General features: G+C 35.4%; 1 protein-coding gene across 1 annotated transcript; it reads right to left on the reverse strand.

Annotated features, from left to right (window-relative positions):
* Positions 1-2,408: 2,408 nt before the first annotated feature.
* Positions 2,409-12,800, reverse strand: LOC131928330 (solute carrier family 35 member F6-like). The gene is made up of 14 exons (XM_059284330.1): positions 12,694-12,800; positions 11,638-11,726; positions 11,221-11,288; positions 11,008-11,063; positions 10,149-10,210; positions 9,433-9,512; positions 8,328-8,460; positions 6,491-6,585; positions 6,220-6,264; positions 5,235-5,415; positions 4,932-5,014; positions 4,634-4,676; positions 4,235-4,332; positions 2,409-2,782 (listed from the first exon to the last, which is right to left on the reverse strand). The coding sequence occupies exons 1-14, from the start codon at positions 12,786-12,788 to the stop codon at positions 2,657-2,659; spliced, it is 1,254 nt and encodes a 417-aa protein (XP_059140313.1). The 5' UTR covers positions 12,789-12,800; the 3' UTR covers positions 2,409-2,656.
* Positions 12,801-12,921: the final 121 nt, after the last annotated feature.

Genomic DNA, 12,921 nt, shown 5'->3' on the forward strand with positions numbered 1-12,921 from the left:
CCAACCCACATCGCAATTTTAAAAATTTGATTAAAACCACTGTTCATTCTCTAAAACATTAACCTATCTTGTGGTAAAGTCTATTGAACAGTTTTTATTTAAAATTTACGAAAAAGTCTTTTCAAAACACAATATAACCCAAATGATCAAGGTAACATTTCTAAAAATATTTTTGCTTATTTTATTTTTTTCAATATCTCAACAGCAGGCATACAAGTGAAGCAGTCGAATTATAAGGGGCTGTACATGTAAAAAAATTGCTTCTAACTAACCATGAATTCAAATAAGAAAAATTATATAACTATTGTGCTTTCAATATTCATAAATACAAGGAAAAACAAGGCAATATTTGTATGCCAAAAGCTGAAAGACTAGCTTGGTTTATTTATAGTATAAAGACTATCAATACATTAAAAACATGGATTTTTAAAAACAGCAATGAGACAATGTTTATTATTATGTACACAATTGTAAAATATTTTGAATTAATATTTGGCTAGATGATACTGTGTCAATGATTTCAAATTAATTCTGAAATAGATGCATGACAGAAGGTTGAAAAATGTTAAAAGAGAATTATTTAAATGAAAGGAACCGTGTGGCCGAATGGTAGAGCTTATGACTGCGAACCCAAAAGTCTTGAGTTCGCATCCCGAGCTCAAGGCTGTAGGACATCAGTGAGTATATCCAGCTCTAATAGGTACCTAACACGTGTTAGGGAAAACAAGATGGCTGGGTATAGTGCTGACCACATTATTCCCTTGTATGCAGAGACCATTGAAACAGATAAACTCTACTTCATTTGCCCCCATGTGTTTTGGGCGCAACAGTGACCTAAAATTACACAACACTGTGTGTAATGTCTTCACAGTCTATGTATTATGTAAGGTAATATTCTGTGGAACTAAATGTTCAATGATATTTTAACATGCAAATATTTGTGTAGCAAGCAACAAAAATTATAATTTTGTTATTTTAAAATTTTAACAATATAAACATGCAATTTTAAATAAAAAAACTGAAAATGCAGACAATATATTTTTTGTACATACCACTCTCAAACCTTTTATTATTTTAAGAAAAAAAACTTATTTTTTTTATAACAGAAAATAGTTTTTGCTAGTTACATTTTGCCCAGCGCTGCTCGGAAATAATTAATTAATGCACCAAACATTGCAATAGCTGGTTAATTAATATCAACATCCACACCTACACATAATCCAGCTAGCATTCATACTGCAGTATTGGTGAACAGGAAGGGGGGGGGGAGGGGAAGAGGATGTTGGCTACTCACATTTTGAGGAGGGAGAATATTGAAAGAAAGGTAGATAAATGAGGTGGGAGGGGGGTATATTACAGATGGATAAATATGATGGAGGAGGGAGGGGGGGGGGGGTAATTGACAGGTGGGTAGTTATGAGAGGGGAGGTGGTTAATTAGCAAGTGGGTAAATATGAAGATTTAGGGGGGGGGGGGGGGTAAATGTCAGGTAGGAAATTATGAGGGAGGAGAGGGTTATTAACAGGTGGGTTATTATGAGTGGGGAAGTGGTACCTGAAAGGTGGTTAATTATAAGAAGGGGGAGGGGGGTAAATAAAAGATGTGTAGTGTCATATTCCAGAAAAAAACAACAACATTTGGAGAGCTGTAGAAATGTCTGCTGAGCAATAATTATTTTTGCGCCAAATTTTATGGGAAACATACCCGGTCCATATGGGATTGGTGGTAGTCATGTGACAGTTTATAATTAGATTCTTTCCAACAGTGTAGCTAATGAAAAGGCAGCACCTGACTACACCATTAAGTAAGACAAGCCAAGTTCCCTTTTTCAAACCTGATAGTCTACAGGACAAGTGAAGTAGAGTTCACCTGTTTCTTTGACCTCAGCATATGAAGGGATAATTAGGTCAGCATTCTGTCCAGCCGCCTTTTACTTTCCCTAACATGAGTTAGGTACCCAATAGAGCTGGGTGGACTCAGGTACATTCTACTGACTTAAACCCGAATTCAAACTCGAAACTTTCGGGTTAGCAGTCTAGCACTCTACCGCTAGGCCATGCCATCCCATTGAGGTGACGTAATGTGGATTAAAGATGGTAATATGAGGTAGTGTAGGGATGACTTGACATAGCGTAAAGGTGGTGACCATTGCTCAGGTACAAATTCAGTTCAGTGTTAGTTTTGGCCAACTGAAAAGGTAACATAAAAAAAAAAAAAAAAACACCACACCTATACTGCATGTTGTAGATCAGCCACATTCTTGTGGTGTCATTTTGATTGATATATTCACATACACAATGACAGGACAGACTCACGTACAAGATTAAACACCGTACATAATAAATCATATCAGAGGCGTAGCGACCCTTCCCGGCACCCGGGGACAAACTTTCGATTTTCGATTTGCACCCCCCCCCCCCCCCCCCCCAAGCTTTACATTTTTTTTCCAACCCATTTAAGCGCCCCATAAGGTTGGCGCCTGGGGACATATGTACCCCCCCCCCCCTCGCTACATCTCTAAATCACATTCAAGACTAAGCAGCATTATAAATAAACCTCTTACAAGCCTATACAACATAAGCTACAAGGAATGTAAGAAAAAAAAACAATAACTAACTACAAAAAAAAAAAACAACTTTAAAATAATGGAGCAGATTTATGAGTAGACTGTAGGTTTCTGTCCTTTTTTCACCAAGGTAGAGTTTTCATCAGCCATTGAGCTATAGGACTCTTCATAGTCATCAACGTTCTGTATTGATGGCCCAACTGCTGTGGGGATTTCCTGAAATAAAAATAACTCAGGCATTAATCTCTAAACAGAATTGGTTTAAATGATGACATGTTTATCAGGCACTAGACTTGCATTCTGCTGGTTCACATAAAAACTGACAGGCTTAAGACAATTAAAAAAAGTGAAGGTAATTTTAAATACTTTAAGGAAAAAAAAAAGCAGTTTACTTTGTAATCTCATTAAGATCTTAACAGTCTAGATGGAAAATAACAGACATCATGCTGGATGCTTGACAAATCTAAGTATTTTGAATTAAATTCTGACAGTCTAATTATAGTAACACACCAGGTTAGATAACCCACAAGATAACTATAATTCCAAATGAACAGAGTTAAGGGACATGAGTTGTATGTACTGTGATTTGACAGAGAGTGTTTTTGTCAGTCCCAAATTGCTTCCACCTAAGAGCCTGACTCTCCCATGGAGAAAGTTCCAGAAAATGGCAATGATATTAACTACACCTGGCAAAGAGGTGTAAGATAAATCCACATTAGCGAGACGAACAAGGGTAAGTACTCTTGTATCCTCATGCTAGAATTATAAATGCAGTCCTGCTTGGGAGGTTGAAAATGATAAAGTCAATGACACGAGGAATGTAGTTCTTGATTGTTTATGATTGTACTTAAGAGTACTTAAATCAAATTCAAGTTTTGTTGTATGAAAGCAATAACCAACAAAGTGTTCAAGTTTGACTTAATGAATCTTATTGTTCTACACCAAAAATTATTTTTAATAGTAAATTAACCCTTACAGCCCAGTTGGGCATTATTTTCCCATCACTCATGCCCAGTTGTGTACAATTTTAATTTTCAGCTCAGAGAGAGTTAATCATTAAATAATGGAATAGGGGGCAAAAAGTAGGTCAGGGATTTAATGGTTAGAGATTGTTTTCTTCAATACTTTTTTAGTACATTTTTTAATAGTTTAAAATTATCAACAACCTCTAAATTGTAGATAAGTCTTTTTAGCTTGTAGTAATACTACTCATCTTACTTACTTATTTGGTGTTCCTCAATTTTTAAATATTTTGGATACATTATTCTTAGCACTTTTAATTGTTTTTTTTTCAAAACTTGGTATGTTCTTGTTAAATGTTATTTAACAAGATTCACAAGATGTAATTATAGATTCTATCAGGTTTAAAATCTTTTACTGATAAAATTTTTGTTAAGGTTTTTTTGCCATTAGCTGAGTTTTGAGAATTGACTATTCGCTTGCTGAATGCTAGGAGTTTGTTTTACATTACAGTGTCTTTTGAATTGCCATGAGTTGGTTACATTTTAAAATGTTCTATACCAGGAGTTTGCACTATACTAAAATGTTCTTTACAAGGAGTTTGCACTATGTTAAAATGTTCTTTACAAGGAGTTTGCACTATGTTAAAATGTTCTATACTAGGAGTTTAAACTGTGTCAAATTAGTTTAATGCCATCAAGTACTTACATCAGATTCTGGATCTTTAGTACACCACGGCATGCACGGAACATCCATCAGCTGGTTGTACAAGGCTGTCCCTATCAACAGGAAGGCAAAGCCATCCACTACGGAAATAATATTTTTTAAACATGGATTAGACATTTCAATTAATTAATTTTAGACATGGATTAAATATTAAAATTAATTATGTGAAAGGTAATTTCTAAAAAAATTAAAACACTAACTGGTGATGTTTGATGTTTTACTTTTTGGGACTTTGCAATATTTTGTATATGTCATAACGTTAGATTAAAAATTGCAAATATAAATTTAAGTAAAGTAACAAATCAATCAAGTAGCCTGTTTGTTTTGCTACTTGAAAACCAATAAAATTCACCATTTAAACGTACGATAAAAAAATCATACCTTGAAGTAACCCATAAGACTTGTCAAAAGGTTCACCATAATCCTATGTGAGAAATAAAAATAGAATAATAACTTATGCTGGATCCTCTAAGTTAGTTTAAATCTTAATTCATGCACACAATTGTTAAACATAAACTTCACAACATTAAAATCAATTTTATGAACTTAAAACTGTATGGTAACATAATTAGGTCTACTTAACGTAAAAATCTACAGTACTGCATGACACCAAAATTTGCCTATACATACAATTCTCATAACTATTAATATTTTAATGTCATGATGGATGCAGACTTACTGTATTAATAACGTAATAGACAAACAGAGAAGCCAACCACACAATGATGGTTCTGCAGGCATCAATCAAAGTGCGGTGTACAGCTACAAAAAACAGAAAATCAATCAATTAATTAATTACAGATATCTAAACCAAATATTTCAATAGATCAATAGCCTGATCCAACACAATACATTTGAATTCATATGCTAAAAATATATTAAAATGCTTGTACAAGCTTATTACTGTCAAGTAAACATTTTTATTTTAAACTTTCTTGTTAGGAGAGTTAACTGTTATGCAATGGGGCAAAGGTCAACTCACCGGTAAGTGACCTAGTTACAGCCAGGCCAAAGAAATTATAAAACGCAATGGAGGACAGGTAGAGGATACACATGGCCATGAGCTTGCCATTGTGGCCCATCTGCACTAAGGCGTCCAGGCTGTTCTCATAGCGGTTGTCTGCGTCACTGCCAGGTATAAAGTACATGGACGGGAGGATTATCTGGCAATACACAAATAACCAGCAGTTACAAAAAAATCTGGCAATACAAGAATAATCCATAAAATCTGTGTTAATATTTAAAAAAAGGTTAATTTTTTTTTACTTTCATAATAATTACTACAACATTTTAAAATAACATAAAATAGAAATGATAACAAAAAGCTTTGTTAAAATAAAATTACAAATTTCCATTTAATTACGCTTCAACAACATGTTCCCAAAAAATACTTCAAGTCATTCATTTATATGGGAAACATTTTTTGAGCAGTGCTAAGACTTTTAGAAGACATTTTGACAAGGGTCATGGCAATTTTGAGTAGTGTTAAGACTTTTAGAAGAAATTTTGACAAGTGTGATGGTAATTTTTCTCTATCCTATGAAAACAACTAGTAACTTCAAACAAACTTAATTTAAACAGTTTAGGAAGTTTTAAAACGTTTCAGTTTAGCAGCCTAGTTAATTGATGGGACGGTGTGGTCTGATGGAAGAGCATGCAACCGCTTAACTGAAAAGTCTTGATTTATCACTTTGGGCTTGACAAAAGTCATCCTGAGTCCACCCAGCTCTGATGGGTAACTAAGTTAAGGAAAGTAAAAGCGGCTGGTTATAGTGCTGACCACCCTATTTCTTCATATGCTGAAGTCACAGAAACACTGAACTGTACTTCATCTGAACCAAAAGGGTAACTTTACTTACTTTAGCCTATTTAGCAAGAACTTGAAATGACATAAAAAAAAACAATGAAATTTTTGTTTAAAAAAAAGCTAAAATCAACCAAGAAAATAAAATATACATTAAACTTACAAAAGTCATCAGCAGAAAGCCGAAAACTCCTTCCATTCCAACAACCTGTTGAACAAATACAGAATCACAAGCTATCAATGTAATATATTTTAGTATCAAACATTTATATATTTTAAAGACAAGATATATGAATCAAGAAATAAATTATCAAAATAAACAAATAAAAATTAGTATTAAATTAACCGCAAAAAAAAATAAATAAAAATCTTTGTCTATTCTGAAATATAAAATCTGTTGAAGAAAATAAATTTTTTTAAAAATTTAATCTAACCTGTAGTGGAGGAAAGTTCCTTTTCTTAAGAAACAATTCTTCTATAATCATTTGACTTGCACTGACAAGTTGACCAGCCAGGATTAACACAATACCTGGACAAGGGAGAAAAGTTGAAGTACAGATAATAAGGAAAGTGGTTTGATTTGGTCTCAATGCTGTGGTCAGTAGTAGACTGGGGGGGGGGGAGGGGATGGGGGAAGGAGAGAAGTTGTCATACAGATGATAGGGAAAAAGGTTTGGTTTGATCTCAATGCTGTGGTCAGTAGTGGTCTGTAGGAGGGGGAGGTGTGGTTTGTGGGTAGGAAGAGAAATTTGCAATACAACCTCAAAATAAAGCTGTTGCAGTTAGCTACCTTGGAACTGTTGTCAAAGTAAGTTTAGAAGTCTTAATCAGTAATAAAATCAACAATGGGATGATAGTCCTAATAATGAAAGATTGTACTAACAGAGAAAAGGGAAAGATTGTTCTAATGAAGAAGGTACTTGGACGGCGTGGTTGGATGGTATAGCACAGGGGTCTCCAAACTTTTCAGACTGAGGGCCGCATTGACTATCAAATATCAGTTCGGGGGCCAGAGTTTTTTAAATGCATATCTTCGGTGTTATGGAACCCCCCCCCCCCCCCAAAAAAGGTCCACCGCACGCCCCCCCCCCCCCCGACAAAATATAATTTATATTATATATAGAAATATTTACAAATTTCAAATGCCGCCCCCCCCCCCCCGCCCAGAGAAAAAAAATCTGAAAGAAACACTGTCAGAGGCCGACAACACACTCGAGGTCCAAGTTTGCTCTCAAATTATTTTTCACGTATTCTATATCTATGGTTGAGCCCATGTGACCTCATTAAATTCGCCATCTGCTAATGTCCATATATTAGCACTCAAAGCTTGCTGATGAATAATAGAGTGCAGGAGCATTGGTTGTAGAATATTTTTCTCATTCGCCTTTCTTTATGCCACTAAAATACTTTTCCCCATCAACAGTCAGGTAACTGAGGTTAGTCCAAGTTATAATCAGCAAATGTTTTCTTCAACTCATTGAATATATCCTCTCCGGTAACAGTGCCATACATATTATGTAGGGAAGCAAGCTCTTGTGTTATGTTCATGTCTTCATCCACAGCCCTAATGAACACAATCAGTTGAGAGGGGAAATAGCTGCCCAGCGACTCATCCATTGCAATTAAGTAATAGTGAAACGTGCTTACATTTTTCGATATTTGAGTCACGATGTTTTCAACAATGTCTACAACACGGTGGGCACAGGTATTTGCACCCAAAACTACATTTTCAAATTGTTTTGAATTTTCTGGGCAAAGTTCCTCAGCCACCTCTAACAGACATTTTTTTTGTGGACAAAAAGATCTCCGCGGGCCGGATGAGAGGACCTTGCGGGCCGCGGGCCGTAGTTTGGAGACACCTGGTATAGCATATGGCTGCTAACCTGAAAATTTTAAGTTTGGATCCTGGGGTTGAATGAGATTGGTACCTGACACACATAAAGGAAAGTAAAGTCAGCTGGACAGAGTGCTGACCGCACTATCCCTTCATATTCTGTGGTCACAGAAATAGGTGAATTCTACCTCATATGCTACAAGGACCACCAAGTTCATAAGGGTAATTTTAATTTTTTTTTTACTTAATAAAGAAATTGTAAAGATTATTTTAATTACGGAAGTGTAAAGATTGATTCAATGAAGGAAGTGTAAAGATTTTTTTTAGTTCCCTTTGTTGTGTCTGAACTATCAAGTCTTGTAAAAATTGTAAAAACTAAGGGTGTTAACTCAAAGATGTTATATCAATGAATAGGTTGGGGAGGGGGGGGGTGTTACCTAAGATGGCTTTTGACCCCTGGCTGGACTTGTTCTTGAAGACACTGGAACATCCCACCAGTATCAGGCCGACCATCACCACACTCATCCCCAGCCAGTGGATGGGCTTCAGTTTACGTTTTAGAAAAAATTTCTGAAACAAAGGACAAACATAAAATCAAACAAGTGCTACCTTGTACTTTGTTCTTGGTTGAAAAAAGAATATGAAATCGAATCCAGAAAGAAAAGCAGGCTGAAATCAGAGTCAATGGCCCATAACAAGTTGACATATATTACTTGTGTTGGAGGAAATTCCATCCAACATTACTTCTTCTTCTTCTTCGTTCTTAATTATTAGTGTTGAAGGGGATCGAGATTTATCTGCCAGTGGGTTTGAACTCGAGACTTTGTTCGAATTTATCAACCATGAGCTTTTTTGCCGACTCGACCACGCCTCCAACACAATTAAGCGTTACGTGTCAACTGGTTATGCGCCATTGAGGCCATTGACTCCGATTTCAGCCTGCTTTTTCTTTTTGGATTTGCTTCCATAGCCTTTGTCCAACCAAGAACAATCTACAAGGCAGCAGTTGTTTAATTTTGGAGTTGTCTCTCCTAGAAGAGTGGCTGTCCCCAGCTAACGAGCCTCATCTGCCCGAGGGTTCGAACTCGAGACTTTTCGGTTTTAGCAACCATGAGCTTTACCGACTCGACCACGCCGACCCTATCCAACATTACAATTAAACAAAAAAGAAGAACAAATGTAAATGCCCATCTAACATAATACAATTTTAGTGTTGAATAAAGGAGAACAATATATATAAATAAAAATGGTAGCTGCAGTTATATGTATGCAACTAGGAATACAACAGGCAGTGTTAGTATCCACTCAAATTCAAAACAACAATAAGTACAATGAAAGTTTCGACCCAATGTCTTCATCAGCTCACAATAGTGAATGTAGAACTGATATATACACCATTGCTTGTAACTAATAAGTAAATTCTTGTTCTTTTTTACATCCCATTAGTGCATTGATATATAGTGCATTAGATATTTCTTAACAATAAATGATAAACTGATCAATATAGTTTTAAATATTTCATCAATACTTTGTTGAACTTACAGACAAGATCCCAGCAAAAATAATGATGGCGCCCCTGAGCATTTGCCAGACAGAAGCATCCACATAGATCAACCCAATACCTGAAGAAAAAAACACAAAATTCCAGAGAAAATTACTCCAGCAAGTTGACCCATTTGGCTGAATAGAATGTGTAAAAAAAAAAAAAAAGTAAATTTTCCTTTCAAACCAGACAGTCCATGGGGCAAGTGAAGTAGACTTCACCTGTTTCTGTGACCTAGGCATATGGAGGGATAGCTGGGTGGATTCATGGACGTTCAACTGACTTGAACCTGGATTCGAACTTTCAGGTTAGCAGTCTAGCGCTCTACAGCTAGGCCACCCAGTCCCACAAATACAATGTGTGCAGTCAGTTTAATATCTAGTTCTCAACTTGAGTTTAAGATGTGTATGAGGTTACTCAGCTCTCACACATACTTGGCATTATAAAAAAAATTTGCTATAATTGTCATATATTCAAAGCTTATGTTTTATCAACATATACACTTCATCAACATGTCTGAATTAGGCTTGTTCACTATTGCAAGCGATCATGAGTCTCAATCCGGCTACTTCTTTGTATCACAAGCCTCAATCAGGCTACTTCACTATTGTACTAGTCTCAATCAGACTACTTCACTATATCACAAGTCTCAATCAGGCTACTTCAATACGACAAGCTGTCTCACCAAAGAAAAAACCCACATCACAGCCCTCACCTGCTAGAGATGTCCCCAGGAGATCACAGCATGTCGGCACCAGTAAAATCCACTGCCAGGTCCTGGGGTCAGATAAAAATAGAAGTTTAACTACGCATGAAGATGAGACGGACCAGATGTTGCCCACGTATCAGACCCCCCCTCTCTCCACACAATCAGACCCCCTCTCTCCACACAACCAGACCCCCTCTCTCCACACAATCAGACCCCCTCTCTCTACACAATCAGACCCCCTCTCTCCACACAATCAGACCCCCTCTCTCCACACAATCAGACCCCCTCTCTCCACACAATCAGACCCCCTTCTCTCCACACAATCAGACCCCCTCTCTCCACACAATCAGACCCCCTCTCTCCACACAATCAGACCCCCTCTCTCCACACAATCAGACCCCCCCTCTCTCCACACAATCAGACCCCCTCTCTCCACACAATCAGACCCCCTCTCTCCACACAATCAGACCCCCTCTCTCCACACAATCAGACCCCCTCTCTCCACACAATCAGACCCCTCTCTCTCCACACAATCAGACCCCCCCTCTCCACACAATCAGACCCCCTCTCTCCACACAGATGATGGACCCAATGTCACTTATACAACTTAAAAAACTGTTACCGTGTATTGTAAATGTGCATAGAAACTTATTGTTCATATGTTAAAAACATATTGTTCATGTGTTAAAAAAAGTTATTGTTCATGTGTTAAAAAAGTTATTGTTCATGTGTTAAAAAAGTTATTGTTCATGTGTTAAAAAAGTTATTGTTCATGTGTTAAAAAAGTTATTGTTAATGTGTCAAAAAACTCTTTTTATATTATGATAATAAAGTGAATTTTTCAAATTCTTCATAATTATACTACCTGGGATTTTTCACCTGTTCTGGGGCTTCATGGCCAACTTGAGCGGACCAAGCAGCCTAGTAAAGGAAATCAAAAGATTTAATGAAATCAAAACCGTCAAAACAGTAGTTACATCACACAGAGAAAATAATTTAAAAATAATGAGTAAATTTAATCTCGCTGAAATTGCCAAAAATAAACATGTACACGAGAAATTAAAATAAAAAAACTAACAACTCGTTCTCTTTCTTTTTTTTCTCTGTGTCTTGATAGAAAAAGACCAATCAGGCAAGTGCTTTCACCTGAAATAAAGAAAAAGCATTTTACAATTACATTTTTTTTCTTATATTGATAAAGCAAAAAAAAAAAAAACAACAAAAAACAAACAATATAAAATAAATAACAACAACCAAAGCAAAAACAATGGCCACTAAGTGTTAAAGAAAGATTTTTTTTTTAATGATGATTGTTTAGGTCTACATTATAAAGTTCTAATAGTAGTTAATTTTAAGGTAGGCTGCTTTGTTATTTTATTGAAGAGGATTTTTTTTTTTTTGTAATTTAATTCTGTTGTATTAAATAATAAGCAATGACTTATTAATTAAGAAAGGGTAGTTTTCAGAAGTAATGGACAATGAAGCCAGAACAAACCTATAAACATGAGCCATGTCTGAAACCAGGGATGGTTGAAAGTGTGAGGTTCCCATGATGTGCTGTTTTCATAGTGGAAACCTTCAGAACTAAGAAAATCAGCCAAATAAAAAAACCGAATTATAGTAATTTTATAATCAGTATAGTGTTAGACAAGAATCTACCCATGTTATTTGAGTTTTGAGATAACAATAAATTACAAATACTATAATTTGTTGGCTGATGTAGTTTTTTACTATCTTAATTCTTATCTTATATCTTTCTACTGAGCAAAATAAAATACTTTGATTATTTCAGACAATTTAAAGCTGCATATTTTAATAAATTGATGCATAACTAAAACAAACACAATAAAATATAACAAATAGAACACAAGAAACCATAATTTAAAAAAAAAAAGCTTTTAAAACTTAAAAGTTTATTGGTGAGTTTAAGTTAAAACAGTCAAACGCAAGACCTAGACATGCTAAAATAAAACCAGAATTCAAATGTATGTTTGGAGAATTAGAGTGAAATTGAAAATCTATGAAATTCTATGCTCGTTATTTTAATATTAAGATATTCAGGCAAGACAAAGTCAGCTCCTGAGCATTGCTACGTTGTACCCTCTAGTCTAAACTACAGGGCAGCACTGTAGCCCGGTATTCTCAATCACTCAATCATCCTTATTTTCAACTTTTAAGAGATTGTGGTGAAAACAAAATTTGAAAACTCAGTCAAGAATCTCGAGATGTTCTTGAATCTTGACTGACTTGAAAGATTTTATAAGCAAGTTATCTCCCCTTTGCTTTATGATTAGCTAGTTGAATAGGCTTACTGGACATTACAGAGTTGACAAGAATCCCTCCATCATATTGTTGACAAAAAAATGACAAGGATAAACAATTTTTTTTTTATGGAATAAACCTAGGCCTCTCCAATAAAGTCGAATAACTTCGACTGAGACGTCTGAGACTGGGTCCATTCTAAATTAAACAGAAGTTTAGCTTTAATAGAGCGTTTAGATAAAACATTTTAAAATTCTATAAGTTAAGATCTAGATCTAGATCTACGTACATGCACTGCAGCTGCACTTTTTTCGTCAAAGTATTTATGCTTCCTGTTACCAGCATACCAAGCATCAAAAGAATCTGTTTACATGTGAGCGCCATTTTGTCTAATAATCATGTGAACAGGTATCACGTGATAAATAAAAAATATCTTAAAATATAGATTTATTTTTCCTAATAACAAAATAAAATTATAATTTCGCCCCTAAGTTGTAAGATACAAAATTTATCATAT

The sequence above is a fragment of the Physella acuta genome, unplaced genomic scaffold (assembly GCF_028476545.2).
Source record: "Physella acuta isolate Inbredline_101_S28 unplaced genomic scaffold, ASM2847654v3 ptg001483l, whole genome shotgun sequence".
In the NCBI taxonomy this organism is placed as follows: domain Eukaryota; kingdom Metazoa; phylum Mollusca; class Gastropoda; family Physidae; genus Physella; species Physella acuta.

Bases quoted from the DNA above. Each gene is read 5' to 3' on its own strand.
- LOC131928330 (XM_059284330.1), bottom strand. From the start codon at position 12,788: ATGGCGCTCACATGTAAACAGATTCTTTTGATGCTTGGTATGCTGGTA. The intron at 11,064-11,220 runs GTTAGTTTTTTT...TTCCTTTACTAG, and splicing joins AAAAAGAAAGAGAACGAGTT to GCTGCTTGGTCCGCTCAAGT. The intron at 2,783-4,234 runs GTAAGTACTTGA...TTTTTATTTCAG, and splicing joins CTAAAGATCCAGAATCTGAT to GAAATCCCCACAGCAGTTGG.